The 18,819-nt window shown below is 44.8% G+C and overlaps 2 protein-coding genes across 5 annotated transcripts in view; both read left to right on the top strand.

Moving 5' to 3' along the window:
• GCNT2 (glucosaminyl (N-acetyl) transferase 2 (I blood group)) overlaps positions 1-18,819 on the top strand; it is a 48,973-nt gene that overhangs the window by 13,902 nt on the left and 16,252 nt on the right. For all 4 annotated transcript variants that reach the window (XR_014513380.1, XM_083449542.1, XM_083449543.1 and 1 more), the window contains exon 2: positions 5,490-6,428. Coding sequence is in view for 3 of the 4 variants with exons in the window: in XM_083449542.1 (XP_083305668.1) it covers positions 5,490-6,428 (939 nt within the window). In the remaining variant the exon portion in view is untranslated. The remainder of the gene's footprint in view (positions 1-5,489; positions 6,429-18,819) is intronic.
• On the top strand, positions 7,495-8,649 carry LOC310681605 (nuclear receptor-binding factor 2-like). The gene is given in 2 exon segments (XM_083449634.1): positions 7,495-8,115; positions 8,117-8,649. Coding segments are annotated over 2 exon segments (879 nt in total). The 5' UTR covers positions 7,495-7,593; the 3' UTR covers positions 8,474-8,649.

The following is an 18,819-nucleotide window of genomic DNA, read 5'->3' as shown; positions in this document are numbered from 1 at the left end:
TTTGTGGCCAACACACGGATTGCCTCACCATTATCAGAAATGTTAAAGCAACAGGTTGTATGCCCATTCTCCACATATCCACCACAACCATCGGGTCTGAGGTTTTTGGTACGTGGAGTGCATAAGGCGAAATATCAAAAGGGGCATAGAGTTCACAGTGCAGTATGTTAGATTGCCTTTTGCTGTCACAGTTATATTCCACACCATTTTCCATGCATGAATAGAAGGAGGTGCACAGGGCAAGGTATTCCGAGTTTGATAGGTAGTACCATTTGCCCATTAATATAATCCCAAGTATAGTGGCAATGAGAAGAGCCTACCATGGTAGAATCAGCTGCATCTAATGATTTACGTACACAGAATTCCCCTTGTACAGGTATAACTCGTATTGGTTTAGTTGAGTTCCATCCGGGGAAATTCTGTACTTCTGTTTGGTGTGGCATTTCGCTTACCATACCAATAGCACTTAATGGTATCGGTAATAAGGGCATACCTCCCTCTGAATCATCTGGCCCAAGAGAGCAAACAAGGCAATTGGTCCTATTTGTAACATTGGCTACCATCTCAGCTAAGCCTACCCACATATTGTGGTCTTGGCAGAATCCATATTTAGCAAATTTGGTCAGATTCAAGGACCCATTAATTGCCATTGATGTGACTTTTGGGAATGAAATGTTGTCAGCATGGTGGGAAAAAGGAGACAGGGCAGGTGCACACTTAATTCCAGAAGCTGTAAGTTTTCATATGTGTAGTGCATGTCTGAAGCTGCCGTAATGGCATAATGCTGTGTGTGCTTACTCACTGTGTTCAATTGGCTTTACTTCCAAGTCAGCGTGCACAGGACTGCAGCATGACAGGGCAATCCCACACTTCCTTTCCTGTGAACATCTTGTATATAAATATTTTTTTACAAATAAAGATGAAGTGAAATTAGTTGCAGACAAGTGGCTTTGGAAATAGCAGCTTCTGCTCAAGGCATTTGGGCTCTGCAATGCATTTTGCCACCCCATACTTGCCAGATAAAAATCTCCATTCTAAGGCACTTCTTTTTTGGTGCCCCACCCAGGCTTCCTGGCCATCTCTTCTACGGCTGAGTAATTTGTACTCTGATAAGATTGCTCCTATCCGTTGCTAGGATTCTCCTGGGTTTGGGAGATTCCACTTAGGTGAGAATGCCTCTGCTCTGCTTCCAGACCTTCAAGTCCTATCCATTTGCATATCTCCTTTCTCACATAGATACGTTTTAATTTCCAAACTGTGCATACTGGAGCCTTTGGTTTAAGGGCATGTGAAAGAAACAGAGATCTTGAACGGGTGTGGGTGAGTGGGCAGATTGGAGCCCATCTCTTCAGGTTGGTTAGAACCATACTAAGCACCAAGAGGGTGCCTGAGGGGAAGATAACAGGCAAAGATTCCAGTTCTGTCCCATTAGCTGGTTCTTCCAGCTCCTCTAGCTGGATCTCCTGTTTTTCTCTCCACCCTGCTCTTCTGTGCTCCCTCCCTCCCTCCCTCCCTCTTGCTTTCTGTTCCAATTTGGGATGCAGCATTCCTACCACCACTACTCTGTTGACAAATAACTTACTCTCCCCTCACCAAATACCTGAAAGGGGCTAGGCCTGCTCAAGGGTCCTTTTCTGCTGGTCACTCTGCTCCATGACTGGCTCTCCAGATGGTAAGTGCTTACTTCTGACCATCTTTTCCAATTCCACAGACTCACTTTCATACAAACAAACAACCGACAAGTGTTGACAGGCTGCTCCTAGACCAGGGGTCAGCAAACTTTTTCAGCAGGGGGCCAGTCCACTGTCCCTCAGACCTTGTAGGGGGCTGGACTATTTTGGGGGGGGGGGGGGATGAACGAATTCCTATGCCCCACAAATAACCTAGAGATGCATTTTAAATAAAAGGGCACATTCTACTCATGTAAAAACACGCTGATTCCTGGACTGTTCGTGGACAGGATTTAGAAGGCGATTGGGCTGGATCTGGCCCCCGGGCCTTAGTTTGCCTACCCATATCCTAGACCAAATGTCACCTCAGGCAAGGAAAGGCTTCGACACCTTTCTTCAATGTTTTAACTTTTGAAGAGCCTCTTTTTAAAAAATATTTGCTTTCCAGTTCATGACTGGGATGCATGATTTGCAGACATGATTTATGATAAATAAATAAAAAATCAGGCTAGGATCAGATTAACTGTTTATATTATTTATTTCAACTGTTGACAGGATATTTAAGTAGATAGCCTACACAGCATGTGTGTGCCCCCCCCCCGCAAGCCTGGCACCCCAGGAAATTTAGGGTCAATTGGTCCTAAAACCTGCCCTGCATGCATGCCACCCATTCACTCAAATACAACAGCATGGACCCATGAGAATCTACCCCCACCCCCCGCCTTCATGTGCCCTTGTCCTGTGCTGCAGCTTTGGATTCTTGGGGTAAGAAGTGACTTACTCAGCTATGTATGGCTCTTTTGGTGACTCAGTGGGGAATCAGTGACAAGTCTCAGTAGAACATTTGTAAAAAGCAGGTTGAAATATATGCTCTGTGCTCAGGTTTGCAGCTAAACAAGCATGTGTGCAGACTGCAGGATCAGCTACTCTGTTTGTTGATGGTGGGGGTCAGCACAAAGAATTGAGGGCAAATAGAGAGGACTGTATCAGGGCTTGATTTCCCAGAACAAACTGTATATCTTGTTACGTATATCTGTATATCTCCCCTTTGGGAGAGGGGCAGACTCGCCATAATCTCTAGAGTCGGTAAAGAGCTAGAATTTGAGCCTCATAAATTCACGAAGTAAGGAAAGTCTGGTTTGTTAAAACTAAGCCAAGTGCTGTTGCATTCAGTTTAGGAGCAGGTAGCTAGCCAGGGATAAGCCAAGCCGATGACAAAAGGCGTTGATAGCCCATCTAAGTAACCACCCAGGTGGCATTTCTGGTTTCTTTAGCCGGAGTTGAGGCGGTCTCACCTTGCCTGGGAGAAGCCCCACTGAATTCAGTGGGACTTACTTCTGAGAACACAGGTTAGGATTGCACTGTAAGTCCATACATTTCAAGCACATGACTCCCCCCCCCCAAAAACACCAATAATGGGAACTGTAGTTTATTGAGGGTGATGGGAATTATAGCTATGTGAGGGGTAAACTACAATTCCCATTATTGTTTTCTCTCTGTGTGTGATTTACATCCTTTAACTATGCTTTAAATGTATGGTATCAATAATATTTAATCTTTTACCTTTAGACCAAACATTAATTTGGGGACCCATTTCTCCTTTTTTCCTATTTTTATTTATTTTTTTAAATAATATTTATTAGAAGTTTAAAAGTTACAGGAAAAAAAGCACAAGAAAAAGAAGAGAGAAAAAAGTCAATACATAAAAAGAGAACAAAAAACACAATACATCCAAACACAAAGAAAAACAAAAACAATTAAAAACACATCCAATATTTATCCTTATCTTTCATTAACTTATTTCCTCGACCTCCTCACACCTCCCTTTTTTGTATTCCAGTTATTGACTATATCTGCAAATCCTTTCCCTCTTTCACTGCTTTCTGTCATTTAATTATCTTACTTTATTTTAACATTATCTTACCATCAAAACCTTAAAATTTATTTATACTTAACTCCTTATAATGTTTCTACTAAAGTCATGTAATTTCATTCCAACATTTCCTAACATTCATTAATTTTACAATATTTCTCTAAATAGATTTTTAATTTTTTTCCAATCTTCTTCCACCGTCTCTTCTCCCTGGTCTCGGATTCTGTCAGTCCTTTCTATCAGTTCCATATAGCCCATCAACCTGGTGATCTTCTATCCGAGGCTCTTAGCTCTTTTCCATGTCCCTTCTGCAGATCTTCTTCATGTTTATCCATACACTTTACTTTATCTTCTGCTGAACTTGTTCTTAGTTTCCTTCCTTTGGCACCGAGGAGTAGATCCCGGGGGAACTCCATCTTGACAATTCCTTTATTCCTTCTCGACAGGTCAGCCCATACTCCATAGTCAGAACTAAAGTCCGAAAGATGTTTCAGGACATGTTCCAAAGTCCCTTCGAGGCTAAAGGCCTCCACAACTCCAATCTCCCCCTGACCCAAATCCAAATCACAAAGTCCAGAGCATCCCTTCATAAGGGAGTCTGTCCAACTTTCCTTCTCCGATCCAAGCAGGACACCATCTCTCCAAATCTGACTTTCAAAATCAATCACACAAGGCATCAGCTTATATCCATCAAATTGTCTCTGTGGAGATGAGGCCTCCACTTGTATTGCTTGAGATTCAAGAGCAGCTTTTTCCTTCGTCTTCTCCACAGCTTGCCATTTCGAGATGGGTTCCTGAGTCAATGCCTGAATATTTTCTGTACAAATATTCACTTTTTGTCCTAAATCAGTTGTTTTTTGTCCCAAATTGTCAATTTTAATAATCATCACATCCGTCTTCTCATGAAGTTGTTCCAGTAAAGCACTTATCTTGCAAAATGCATTCACTACGGCTTCTTGTTTTGACATTCTTGTCCAAGGTCACTCGTATTTCTCACAGTCTTTGATCTTTACAGCTGGAAAATTCCCCAGCTCCACTCCACTCCTGCAACAGTTTCAAAAGCTCCCTCTAGAGGAAACAATTTCTATTTGTATCTGTCCTTTTAAACACAGATCCAGCAACAAAGTTAATTTTCAATTTTCAGTTACTTTTTCTCCTTTTTAAATGCAGAGGAAAACAATGGAAACAATGTATATCTCTTATTTAGCTATCTGTCAACATATGTTCTATTCACAGTCAATGAATTTTCCCAAACTGTCAGTCTTACTGGCAGCCCGGTCCCAGGTTCAAAACGGTGGTAATTTATCTCTCTTCACTCTCTCTCCTGCAGGCTTAAACAGTCCAAAAATTTCCCCCTCTTCTCCTGCTTCCAAGGGGGGTTTAGTATTTTTGAATGATGAAAATTTAATCCTTTACAAAAGGCTTTTCCCAGACTTTAGCTTGCAACGTCTTTGCTTTGATCTATTTACAAAAAGGAAGGCAGACTTCCTGATTAGAACCTTCCCGTTTCAGTGCCAAATTACGATGTTTAAAGATCCAATTTTCCGTTCTACTCACAAGTAGTTGTTTAAAGTCCAATTGTCCACAGGAAAAAGTCAGCGCTCTCCGGCAACCAGCAATGCGGCTTCACTCCATAAAAGAAGCAGTCGATTCGAAGCACCGCGCCGCTCACCCCACATCGCTCCGGATCCCTGAAACTGGGTTTCCCCGCGAGTAGGGGAGGCGCAAAAGGTGCCAGCCGAATCCCAGGTCCACAGGCTTCTCCCGCCTGTGGTTTTTAGTGGGTCTCCGCCTCGCCGTGGTGGTCCAGACCCTGATTTTCACGGAGCGGGTTCCTTCAGATTAGAGGAAATCCGCCATTGCCGTAGGCGCTAACCCGGAAGTCCTTTTTTCCTATATTTAAAACCACCAACTTTAATGCTGTGTATCTTCTTTGTTTTACCCAGCATTTTCAGCAGCGGCCATGAATTCACAAATGCGTCCCATTCTGACTCTTTTCATCTTTGCGGTTTTCCTCTCCATCCTATTCTACACCTCAAGACTATCGGATGAAAACATTCCAAGGAGATTCAACCAGTCAGCCACCTCGTTCTTAGCAGAAACTTGCAAAGCTATTACTGAAGGAAAAAAGCACTTCTCACCCCGAAAGATGCTGAAGACATCCTTTGGGGAACCCAACTGCAGTGATTATGTGACCCAAAGCCACTACATTACCAGACCCCTCTCTGCAGAAGAAGCTGCCTTTCCTTTAGCCTACGTGATAACCCTGCACAAAGAGTTTGATACTTTTGAGAGGCTCTTTAGGGCCATATATATGCCCCAAAATGTCTACTGTGTCCACGTGGACAAGAAGGCCACCCATGCATTTAAGAGAAAGGTGGAGCAATTGATAGGCTGTTTCCCCAATGCTTTCCTTGCTTCAAAATTGGAGCTGGTGGTTTATGCTGGGGTATCGAGGCTCCAGGCTGATCTGAACTGCATGAAGGATCTTGTAAAATCCAAAGTGCCATGGAAATACCTTCTCAACACTTGTGGGCAAGATTTCCCCTTGAGAACCAACAAGGAGATAGTTCGGTACCTGAAAGGGTTCAAAGGGCAGAACATCACTCCGGGGGTGTTGCCTCCACATCATATTCTTAAGAGGACAAAATACATCTACCGAGAACAGGTTTACAGCATCCTTTCCTTCATGCTGGGGACTTTTCTGCAGAAATCGCCACCTCCGCACAACCTGACCATCTATTTCGGCACTGCTTACATTGCACTTTCAAGGGAATTTGCAGACTTCATCCTCAACGACCGGAGGTCTCTTGATCTCCTTGAATGGTCTAAAGATACCTACAGTCCAGATGAACATTTCTGGGTGACACTCAACAGGCTGCCAGGTATGCTCCTTTTCCTTCAAAAAGTTGTTCTGTTGTTGATAATAACGGTGGTAATAATAATAGTGTTACAAACGTCAGGTGCCCCCCCCTGCCGAGCGGTGGCAAGAGTTTATGGGGTTCCAGGCACTCACCCAGGGTCTGTGGTCCGTTGGAGAATTGAGACATGACGGAGACTGTCATAGCTTTAATATTTACACCTTCAGTCTGCATGGAGGGAGTCCCGGTCTTACTGCATGGTCATTTCGCTGGATTTTACCCCAGGAACTAGAAAGGCCTCAGGCATCATGCAGACTAGACTAACCACACACCCCACCCCCAGCTCACAAATTATTTTTGAGGTTTGGCAACCAGAACTGAACACATCCTTCCAGGTGTAGCCACAGCCCAGATTTGTACCAACAGTTTTATTTTCAAATCATTTCCTCTTCATCCCTAACACACAGAATACAACTCCCCCCTCCCCCCCAAAGTTACTCCATACTTTAATTCAGCTGTCCATCTCTTTCTTAGCTGGTCAATGCCTGTTCAAGCCCCATAGGCATAAATGTGAAGTTTGGATTTCTTTTGCCACAAAGTTCCATCAACCCCAGGCAATACGGTCAATGATCAGGGAAGATGCAAAGTTGTATTGCCGCAAGATCTGATGGGCACCACATTAGATACCTCTGACCTAGAAGGAGTCATTGTTAACGCTGGAAAATTTCCTCTGTTCGTGTTTCCCTACATTTTATTATATACATTATATACTAACGTTCAAATAGTAACATATAAATAAAAAGACACCTGTATTTAAGAAAAATCATTTTGCAAGCTGAGTTCCCTGCAGCCCGTATCATGCTTAACTTCTTCAATCTAGGGAAATGCAATAGATGGGGAAGAGATGGGTATCAGGATGGTAAGAGGGAAGGGCTTGTGTTGTTTGTTTATGGAGCATTCAGTCTGATTTGTTTGTGCAAAGTTTGCAGGGAGGTCACATGACACCAGCTGTTTATTGAGGATTCAGTCTGATTTTTTTTTGCAAGGAGGTTAAGGGATGCCACTTCAAGAAGTTGTTATCCCCGGCGGAAGCGCCTTGGCATCGCGGTGTTTACAAGCGGGCTGGTTGCCGTCGGGGCCGCGCTAAGGGCGCTCGGGCCGGAGCGGCGAAGAGGCCGCCTCAGCGCCCATGTGCCCTCAGCCGCCCATGGAGGTGATGGAGGGCCCGCTCAACCTGGCTCATCAGCAGAGCAGGAAAGCTGACCGTTTGCTGACAGCGGGGAAGTACGAAGAAGCAATTTCTTGTCACAAAAAGGCAGCAGCATATCTCTTGGAGGCCATGAAGCTGACACAATTGGATCAGGCCCAGTTATCATTGGAATTACAAAGGGAGAGCCACCTGAAACAGATTCTACTTATCCAAGAGCGATGGAAAAGAGCAAAAAGAGAAGAGAGGCTAAAGACACAGCAGGCTGTGGACAAGGATAGTGCTTCGTCAAAGCCGTCAGCTGAGGAATTTGATGACCAAAATGTGGCAGCTCCCGCTAGCCTGAAGTACAGCCCCTCCCCAGAGAAAGATGCACAGGCAATCCACGGTGTCTTGTATAGGGACCCCGGCACACTACTGTTCCTGTTTCAGAAAAGAAAGGCGCCCCTGGAAGTGTGCGTCGGAAGCAAAACCCCAAAGGACGACAAGACAAAAATTGGGGTAGCAGGCCACCAAAATTGCCATTCTAGAACGGCACGTGGACTTTCTCTTAGCTGAAAATGATAGATTGAAACGAGAGAACAAGCAGCTAAAAGTTGAGAGGGACAGACTCCTGAAATCCCCCTTAGAAAAGGAGCTAGATGTCGATGCCGACTTTGTAGAGAAGTCAGAGCTGTGGGGTCTGCAGCAGCATTCGGAAACTGCTGCCGCGTCAGCCTCAACTTGGCAGAAATTTACAACGAATGCCGGTAAGGCCAAGGACATTCCGATACCCAGCCTTCCGCCTCTGGACATTCCATCCCCCGAGCTCCCTCTGTTGGAGCTCTCGGAGGATATACTGAAAGGACTGATGAACAGCTAAGTAGAGACCACAATGTATGTTCACCTGTAGCTCAGCAAAATCCAAAAAAGGGAAACCCACCAGTACAGTTGTGATTCACAGGTACAAAACACCAACTACAACCCTACTGAGGGAGAATATCTTAGTGACTTTGTCACTGTGAAAAATATGCATGCTATTGGATCGGTTAAACAGGGCTGACTGAATTTACAGGTATGCATTTTCATCCCACCCACAAAACAGTGACAGCCTGGAAGTGACCTTAGAGAAGAAATTGTGGGCTCAGGCTGTTAAGAGGTGTGGAACAGAAGAAAAGGAGGCATGTGAATTAAGAGATTGTGTAAAGTTGTGAGGAAACAGGGATGGGGCTGTGAGAATGTGCAACAACTCACTCTCTCCAACGTAGCTATTAGAGATACAGCCTGGAGTTGTACTAAATTGAAAACAGAAGCAACAACTTTGAAACAACAATTGATTAGAAAAGAAAGAAAAGCAAATGGGAATTTGGGAAATGTTTATTGATTATGCATCCTGATGTGTTTGCAAAGAGATTAGATGAAGCTGGCTATTTAATAAGCATTCACCCTGATTTGTGTTGCATCAAAGCACACTTTCCAGTGCATTTTCCTCTGTGTGTGTGTGTGTGTGTGTGTGTGTGTGTGTAGTCCAATCTTTTCAGGAACTGGGTTGTTACACAAGACCTCCAACTGACTGTAATGGTGCAACCTGGATTTCTAAGTATGTGATTGATTCCCACCTGAAAGTAGTGATATCTGAAAGCGCCCTTGGTAAAGTAAGAGGGATAGCCATGAAAGGTGTTGTCTGGTTGAACACCTGGCACAGACAAGTAGAAGTTTCATGGAATAGACAAGTAGAAGTATAAAGGTCACATATGCCTTTTGGGGAAATTTTTAGGTGGAGTAAACCTAATGGTTGAATTCAATGTCATTTCTGCTTGCCTGATGGAACCATCTCCCCTCTCTTCCTCCTTGTTCTATGGGCTCTCCAAGCCCCCCTAGAGCCAATCTGGGGAGCTCAGGGGGACTAGGGAGAAGAGGGGAAACCCTGTTGCACTAGCAGGACTTGTTGCATTGGCTCCCAGTACCTCAACTATTTAGTTGGATCCAACTCAACAACTTGATCTGGAGCTGTGTTGGTGGTAACAGCCCATTCCTGATTTGATAACTTATTGCAACATGGTGGCATCCTCAGCTGAAGGTACAGCACCACCACTCTTATCGTTGTTATGTGACTCTTTGTACAACCTTTGGACATTACAGATACCATCTTCGTCATGCTTCCTTACATTTGCAAAATCCAAAATGCCACCCATAGCATCTTCTTCCCTATCGCACTCGGTAATCGACATTTCCTCTTTGATTTGGAGAGGGTGTTTTCATGTCTTTCATAACCTACCTCCAGATAACGTATAGGGGTGTACCATTAAAACAGGACTCGCTGCATTTTTCTCCTCATATGGAGCAAGCACAGCTTCTGTCCCCCAGGGCCCCGGCCTCCAAATGCATTGGACAGAAGAAGCATGTCAGTAGAAGTGTCTGTCTTGCCATGTGGAGTCACTAATGTCTTTGGACCCGTTTGGAAATTTGAGAAAGTATTGTGGGCACTACCCCTCCCCACCTTGTCATTCTGCACATGCAGAGAAAGCACACACACACTTTTTGCTTTTCCATGGCCCTGGGTAAAAGTCGAACCTAGCAGAATAAAAAACGGATCCTCTTGGTTTTACATACGGTACCTCCTCCAAACTACCATCAGATTAAAATTTACATTGGTAGGTAAAGGTAAAGGTACCCCTGCCCGTACGGGTCAGTTGTGTCCAACTCTGGGGTTGCGCGCCCATCTTGCTTAAGAGGCCAGGGGCCAGCGCTGTCCGAAGACACTTCCGGGTCACGTGGCCAGCATAACAAGCTGCATCTGGTGAGCCAGCGCAGCACACGGAAACGCTGTTTACCTTCCTGCTAGTAAAAAAGGTAAAGGTACCCCTGCCCGTACGGGCCAGTCTTGACAGACTCTAGGGTTGTGCGCCCATCTCACTCAAAGAGGCCAAGGGCCAGCGCTGTCCGAAGACACTTCCGGGTCACGTGGCCAGCGTGACATCGCTGCTCTGGCGAGCCAGAGCCGCACACGGAAACGCCGTTTACCTTCCCGCTAGTAAGCAGTCCCTATTTATCTACTTGCACCCAGGGGTGCTTTCGAACTGCTAGGTTGGCAGGCGCTGGGACCGAACAGCGGGAGCGCACCCCGCTGTGGGGATTCGAACCGCCGACCTTTTGATCGGCAAGCCCTAGGCACTGAGGCTTTAACCCACAGCGCCACCTGCGTCCCATTCCCGCTAGTAAGCGGTCCCTATTTATCTACTTGCACCCGGGGGTGCTTTCGAACTGCTAGGTTGGCAGGCGCTGGGACCAAGCAGCGGGAGCGCACCCCGCCACGGGGATTCAAACCGCCAACCTGACGATCGGCAAGTCCTAGGCGCTGAGGTTTTACCCACAGCGCCACCCACGTCCATTTACATTTTACCAATACAATACAATACAATACAAATTACCAATTTACATTGGTAGACTGCAGAGTAAAAAGAGAAACAGATCCCGTGCCTGCCAGCACCACAACACCACTGAGCCAAGGCACAGATCCTCATGGATCTCCTTGATTCTCACCTAGCATAACAATAATGTCACCGACAAATAACAGAACACAACTGTGGACACAGACGTGGCCTGTTATTGGATGATGACTTTGAAGAGATCTCTTGTAAAAATTATTCCAATCCAAAAGTGAGTGGGATGGCTGGTTAGCTCACTTGGTAGAGCATGAGACTCTTGATCTTAGGGTTGTGGGTTCGAGCCCCATGTTGGGCAAAAGAGTTCTACATTGCAGGGGGCTGGACTAGAGGACCCTTGTGGTCCTGCAGCCAGGGTGGGGTGATTAACTGCTTTCCTGCCCATGCGGGCAAAATAGCAGGGTTCTCGAGATGAATTGTTGCTGCCGGTATGAACATTTCAATGAGTACCTTCATGCCAAAACTCTCAAATCTTGTTTCACTTTTTTCTTTTAAGTGACCTCCTGACTATTGATGATAACATTGCAGGTGGATATGTTACTTCCTTTTTAAAACAATTTAAATCTTGAATTCGTCCAAGCATGGGCATCCGAACAACTTTGCTATAAATCTTATTTGCGTTTGAACCCCTTCCACACCTGGTCTCGCACTGAATGTTGCATTGTCAACCCAAGATCAGTTGATGAAAAGCCTACAGTAATATAAATGCTTTGCAATGTATAAAACTTGAGTCTTTTGTGTGGTTTACGGTTGCCTGGTAGAATCCTTCCCAGGCGGGTAGCTACCTTGGTCAGTAGATAGAAAAGAGTGCATGGGCATAGCCAGGATTTTTGTTGAGGGGGGCAGGCCTTGCGGGGGGCAGAACCTCAGTCAGCCATGTATTTTTATTGATTTTTATTGATTAAGGGGGAGCAGCTGCCCCTTCCTGCCCCCCCCCCCCCGCTATGCCCATGGTAGAGTGTTTGGTATTCACCAGCAAAGATCCCTGTATTCTCCAAAGTCCTGCTTGGTGCATGGCTGGGCTGATCTGCAGTTAGGGATTGGTCAATGTGGGATTCTTTTTCGGCAACAGAATGTTCAATATTATTATTATTATTAATCTAAGTGGACCAATAATCTAATTATGCATGTATTATAATTACAGTTTCCTATGCATCAGTGTTAGTTTTCAGTGCTCCTCCTGACTCAAGTGCATTCAGAATAAGATTGCAGGCTTCTTTTATTGTATCACATGCCTGCATGTGATGTATGGTGAGCTTCTGCTTACCAATTTGCAAGGTGCTACCTATGGCCAGGGGACATGGGTGGCACTGTGGTCTAAACCACAGAGCCTAGGGCTTGCCGATTGGAAGGTCGGTGGTTCGAATCCCCGCAACAGGGTGAGCTCCTGTTGCTTGGTCCCATCTTGCCAACCTAGCAGTTCAAAAGCACGCCAAGTGCAAGTAGATAAATAGGTACCACTCTGGCGGGAAGGTAAACAGCGTTTCCGTGGGCTGCTCTGGTTCGCCAGAAGCGGCTTAGTCATGCTGGTCACATGACCTGGAAACGGTATGCTGGCTCCTTAGGCCTGTAAAGCGAGATGAGTGCCGCAACCCCAGAGCCATCCGTGACTGGATTTAATGGTCAGGGGTCCCTTTACCTATGTCCAAGCCAGTAAAGGGTGAGAAAGTTCAACCAAATTAATGTGTGGGCTCGGGCAACCAGTTTATTCAGTGGTGTACAGACACGCACACAGTCAGAAGTCACATCAGCTTATTTATAGCAACCTCCTCCTTCCTGAACTCAATTAATATTATATTTCATTTAAAGTGGCTGCTGTATAAGATAAACTAGGAAGGCTATATTTCTATACCTGTGAATATGAAATAAATAAATGGTCAAAAAGGTCAAAATAACACTGTGTGTTCTCTCTGTGCCAACATTTCCTCATATTTGACAGCACAGTATTTTAAATGGCTAGCAGCCATGAGGCATAACATGACCTCAAACTGAGCATTAGGAAAGGCAGTACGGTAGTTAGTCATGCCTTCCTTATCCTTAGCATTAGGATTAAATATTATTTATTCAGCTTTTGGGGTAGATTTAAGAAGTTTAATATTTAAGTTAAACATAATGCAGAGCAATACAATCAACCCTCCTTTAAGTTATTGTCACCTCCTTTATGAATCATATGTTTTATAGATTGCTTTTTCTTTCTGTCTTATTTATGATTTTATTGTCTAAATTATGCCCGTGAAGGCTGAATGAATGAATTGATGAATCATATGGGTGTGAATGTTAAGAATGTTTGGACAAATCAAATCAATCTTGGTTATATATTTGGCTTTGAAAGAAAACGATGACTGAAAGGTTGACTTGTCACAGACTTATGGGCTTGCCAGACAAGCAATATTGCTGCCAGAGTCCTTTTATTTTACACAAAGGTCAACTTCCGGATTCAGTACAAGAGTTGGGTAGCCAAAAGGGTAATTTCGGATAGGAGATGCAAGATTATAATAATTCTCTGCCTTAAAAATTGCACTGTAACAGCATTAGGCTGTGCCCATGCCACAGATTTACAAGAACTTCAGTTCTCTGCAGTAATCGTGATTCTAGGCTTGAAACTGTAAATTGCAATTGTATGAAAATGAGGGGGGTTTTTTGGGGGGGGACACCGAATCAACAACTTTGATATTTCATCCCCTCCTGGAAATGCTTCTGTTTCACTAGGTGTTTTTTGAGAGTGAATTTGCTTCAGTGTTAATAATTTGTTCCACATTTTATTTTATAATTTTGTGACATTTTAATGATTTTAGTGCATACCACGTGATAGCTCTTTGAATGAGGTCATGGTTTATAAACACACTTATCAAGCAATATAAGTCATTATCAAAACCCACTAATTTACTTTCAGACCAGTTTATATTTGCAATGTAAAAAAAAAAAAAGGTAAAGGACCCCTGACAGTTAAGTCCAGTCACAGAGGACTCTGGGGTTACGGGGCTCATCTCGCTTTATGGGCCGAGGGAGCCGGCGTTTGTCCACATAAACTTTTTCCAGGTCATGTGGCCAGCATGACTAAGCCAATTCTGGCGCCACGGAACACCAAAACCAGAGTGGTACCTATTTATCTACTTGCACTATTGGGCGTGCTTTCGAACTGCTAGGTTGGCAGGAGCTGGGACCAAGGAACGGGAGCTCACCCCGTTGCAGGGATTCGAACCGCCAACCTTCTGATCGGCAAGCCCAAGAAGCAATTCACTAATTCACTTTCAGACCAGTTTAAATGTGCAATGTAGATATGCCAAATATTAACACAAATTTTAATGACATTTAAAACAATGAACTTTCAGACAAAGTAGTGGCATATCAGCAAATATTTCTATCACCTTAAGGCTTTCTCCAAAAGAAGTGTCATTGGTCCCCATTCCACTACATTAAGTTCTGAAGTTGTTGAGGGGATGCCAAGGATGCTTTCTTAGGGAGGAAAGTGAGCCCCATTGTATTCAATGGGACATACGTATACTCCCTGGAGTGTGCAGGACTGCAGTTGTGTTTATGTTGAAATATCGTACACACCTCTAAAGGCTAGCAAGAGGCACTATCACAATTCAAAGTAGGCAAAGAGGACTGGGGAGCAGTGTGGCTTGGGGAGAGGACGTGTGTGCCCCAGGGAGAGCATTTCAAGGCTGGATAGAAAGGGCATGGAGGGTTGCATACCCTTGTTTCAAACATGGCGGCAGTGGCAGAGCTTCATGCTCCAGCACTGGGGGGTGGAGAGCAGGTGGGGGTGGGGCTGGCAGGCATCCCAGGGGCGTGCTACGCCACCACAGGGGTGTGACGTGCATCCTGGAGGCATGGATCACCACCCACAGGGGCATGGCATGTGTCCTGGGGGCGTGGCGCCCAGCACGGCTGAGGGGTGCAACTGAGATGGCACCCCACTGGGATTGCGCTGCCAGGGGCAGTGCGTTCCCCCTGCACTCCTCTTCTGCCGCCAGTGCATGGCCGGGTTTTCTTTGCATGAATCTACTCAACTACAGTGGTACCTCGGGTTACATATGCTTCAGGTTACATACGCTTCAGGTTACAGACTCCGCTAACCCAAAAATATTACCTCAGGTTAAGAACTTTGCTTCAGGATGAGAACAGAAATCGTGCTCCCATGGCGCGGCGGCAGTGGGAGGCCCCATTAGCTAAAGTGGTCTTCAGGTTAAGAACAATTTCAGGTTAAGAACAATTTCAGGTTAAGAACAGACCTCCAGAACGAATTAAGTACTTAACCCACGGTACCACTGTACTCTGCATGCATGGTTCCATTCTGTGATGCCAAACCAGGGTTTTTGTGTGAGAGAGAGACAAAGAATCCACTGCAGCATACTAGCACTTCTTACTTTGCTGCCCATGGCAGCCAGCTTGCGCTGGCACCTGTGGCACTTTTATCAATACAGTGTTACCTCGGGTTACATACGCTTCAGGTTACAGATGCTTCAGGTTACAGACTCCACTAACCCAGAAATAGTACCTCGGGTTAACAACTTTGCTTCAGGATGAGAACAGAAATCGTGCTCCGGCGGCACGGCGGCAGCAGGAGGCCCCATTAGCTAAAGTGGTGCTTCAGGTTAAGAACAGTTTCAGGTTAAGAACAGACCTCCGGAATGAATTAAGTATGTAACCCGAGGTACCACTGTATATGCATACCAGAACAATTTTTATTTTATTTTTATTTACCGTATTTTTTGCTCTATAAGACTCACTTTTTCCTTCCTAAAAAGTAAGGGGAAATGTGTGTGCGTCTTATGGAGCGAATGCAGGCTGCACAGCTATCCCAGAAGCCAGAACAGCAAGAGGGATTGCTGCTTTCACTGCGCAGTGATCCCTCTTGCTGTTCTGGCTTCTGAGATTCAGAATTCCCCCCCCCCTTGTTTTCCTCCTCCAAAAACGAGGTGCGTCTTGTGGTCTGGTGCGTCTTATAGAGCGAAAATACAGTACTTTTTTAGTGCAGAACCAATGGAAACTCCTGCCGGATGGTGTGTGAGAATGCTGTTGTGATTTGAGATAGCAGGGATTTAATAAATCCACACCACAGATGGGACTAGAGGGGGCAGGTCTACTGTTATTTTTCTTTCGTACCCACTGAGAAATATAACCTGCTCCTTCTGCATTTTTTTCTTTCTTTCTGGTGCTGCTACTTACTCTCACATGTGTGTGTGTGTGTGTGTGTGTGTGTGTGTGTGTGTGTCTTCTCTCTCTCCCTCCCTCCCCCTCCTTCCCCTCTCCTCCTATTTACACAATTTTTCAATTGTTGCAAAATTTTGAAATTGCCACTAGCTTCTAGTGCTTGGCCAGCTCGTTCCTTCACCATTCAAAAGCCTGTGCAAACATGGAAATAAATAAGCAAAAACCTCTTCTCAGGGCACAGCCAAATTCTGCCTTTTAACACAAAGGTGTACAATCAATAAGAATTATGTTTGCAGCACACCCAGAAACTGGTTTGCTTCCCCAAAAGATGTTGGGAAAAAACAGCAAGGCTGACCTGTCAGGTTCATGAAAAGCAGGAAGAGGAAACCTGAACCAAGCTAATAGTTACACAACCCAGCACTTGGAGCCATCTGTTACTGTCCACTGCTGGGTTAAAGGCTACAGGAGTCTAGGGCCACACACACCGGCTTTGGGCCTCGTATCACATCCTTACAGAGCCCTGTCTCCTGCTTCACAAGGAGAATGAGAATGCAGGTTCACAGTCTTGAGCACTCTATAATATTGTATAAAACACCACCCCAATCTCTGGAGCTGGATCTAGACGCAGCAAAGAAGCATTTCAGTTTAAAGAGTTGTAAACTTAAACAGGGAAAACAGGTAGAGGAAAAGTGGGATTCCACATTGCCATCTGTGGGCACAATGTTATACTGCACATACAAAGCATATGAATCGCTTTTTCTTTACCAGTCTAGCTGAGTCCTGGGCAAATGAGATATTCCACTGTTTCCAGGTGCTCACCCAGGGTTCAGTTTCCTTGGAAGGACAGCAGATGCCATGGTGTCTTAATGATATAAGGCTTATTTACACATACATACAACCTGGGGCTAACATGGAGGGACACACAGCATTAACACCCCAAAAGTCTTGCTTCTCCCATAGTCACAGCCTTGGGTTCAAGCAGAAATCAAGCATGGCTCTCATTCTCTCACTTCTGCCTGTTTATAACCCATCTCTCTCTCTCTCTCTCTCTCTCTCTCTCTCTCACACACACACACACACACACATACACACCTACCTCTGACTTTTGTCTTTCTCACTACCAGCCAGGTGATGGAGGGACCCCCCCCCACCTGCCCTCTGGCACAGAGCCACTTCCTCTGTTATGCTGAAAACACTATTTAAGCCATTATCTCACTAAGAAGCTTACCTGGCTAGTTCAATAATGGAATCCTCTATTAGATTTAACCCTCACTGGATTTTACCCCAGGAACTAGAAAGGCCTCAGGCATCATGCAGACTAGACTAACCACAAACCACGCACCCCACCCCCAGCTCACAATAATTTTATTTTGGGGTTTGGCAACCAGAACTGAACACATCATTCCAGGTGTAGCCACACCCCAGATTTGTACCAACAGTTTTATTTTCAAATCATTTCCTCTTCATTCCTAACGCACAGAATACAACTCCCCCAAAGTTACTCCATACTTTAATTCAGCTGTCCATCTCTTTCTTAGCTGGTCAATGCCTGTTCAAGCCCCATAGGCATAAATGTGAAGTTTGGATTTCTTTTGCCACAAAGTTCCATCAACCCCAGGCAATACGGTCAATGATCAGGGAAGATCCAAGTTGCATTGCCGCAACATCTGATGGGCACCACATTAGATACCTCTGACCTAGAAGGAGTCATTGTTAATGCTGGAAAATTTCCTCTGTTCATGTTTCCCTACATTTTATTATATACATTATATACTAGCGTTCAAATAGTAACATATAAATAAAAAGACACCTGTATTTAAGAAAAATCATTTTGCAAGCTGAGTACAACAGGCCACACACTGGTTTTGTTAGTTTTCTTCCCCACCTTAGGTAAATTTGGACTTTGGATAACTAGGTTCTGTCCTAACCAGGAAGTATGTATAGCTCATGTTAACAGGAAATCCATTAAAAAATAGCTCTAGTCTTTCACAATCCTCAAAGACTGTACATGGGGTGTTAATTTCCTATGCTGGCTATTCATATCTGTAAGATTTCAGCCTTAAGACCTGTGTTTTATACTAGTGTGTACTGGAAGGACAACACAAAAAAAAAATCACTTTAGAATTTTGATTATGCATTTGAGGCACAAGTCAAAGTGAAGATATGTCCTTTTTATTACTAAGCTATCTTATTTAATCTATCCTTTCAATAGGTTATTGATAGATATTGACATTTCTTACAAAATACAGCGGGCTATGATGGGAAACCCATTATTATCAAAAACTCGGAAAGTGCCTTGATCATCCTCTAGTCCAAGGTTTCCCAAACTTGGGACTCCAGCTGTTTTGGACTACAATTCCCACCAACCCTGACCACTGGTCTTGCTAGCTAGGGATGATGGGAGTTGTAGTCCAAAAACAGCTGGAGACCCCCGTTTGGGAAACCCTGTTCCAATATCCTGCTGATACAAGAAATGCATAATAGGGGACCATCTAGGCTCTGCTTTAAAAACTCCAATGAAGGAGAGTCCATCAGGCCTGACCTGGGAGCAGGATAGGAGGAGAGGTGGTGGCCGCACCACTGGGCTGCCTAGTCTACCAGGGGGCACCACACTTGCCCTGCC

The sequence above is a fragment of the Podarcis tiliguerta genome (genome assembly GCF_965153285.1).
Source record: "Podarcis tiliguerta genome assembly, chromosome: 7".
Classification (NCBI taxonomy): Eukaryota; Metazoa; Chordata; class Lepidosauria; order Squamata; family Lacertidae; genus Podarcis; species Podarcis tiliguerta.
The sequence above is the reverse complement of the archived record's forward strand: the minus strand, read 5'-3'. Positions and strand labels throughout refer to the sequence as shown.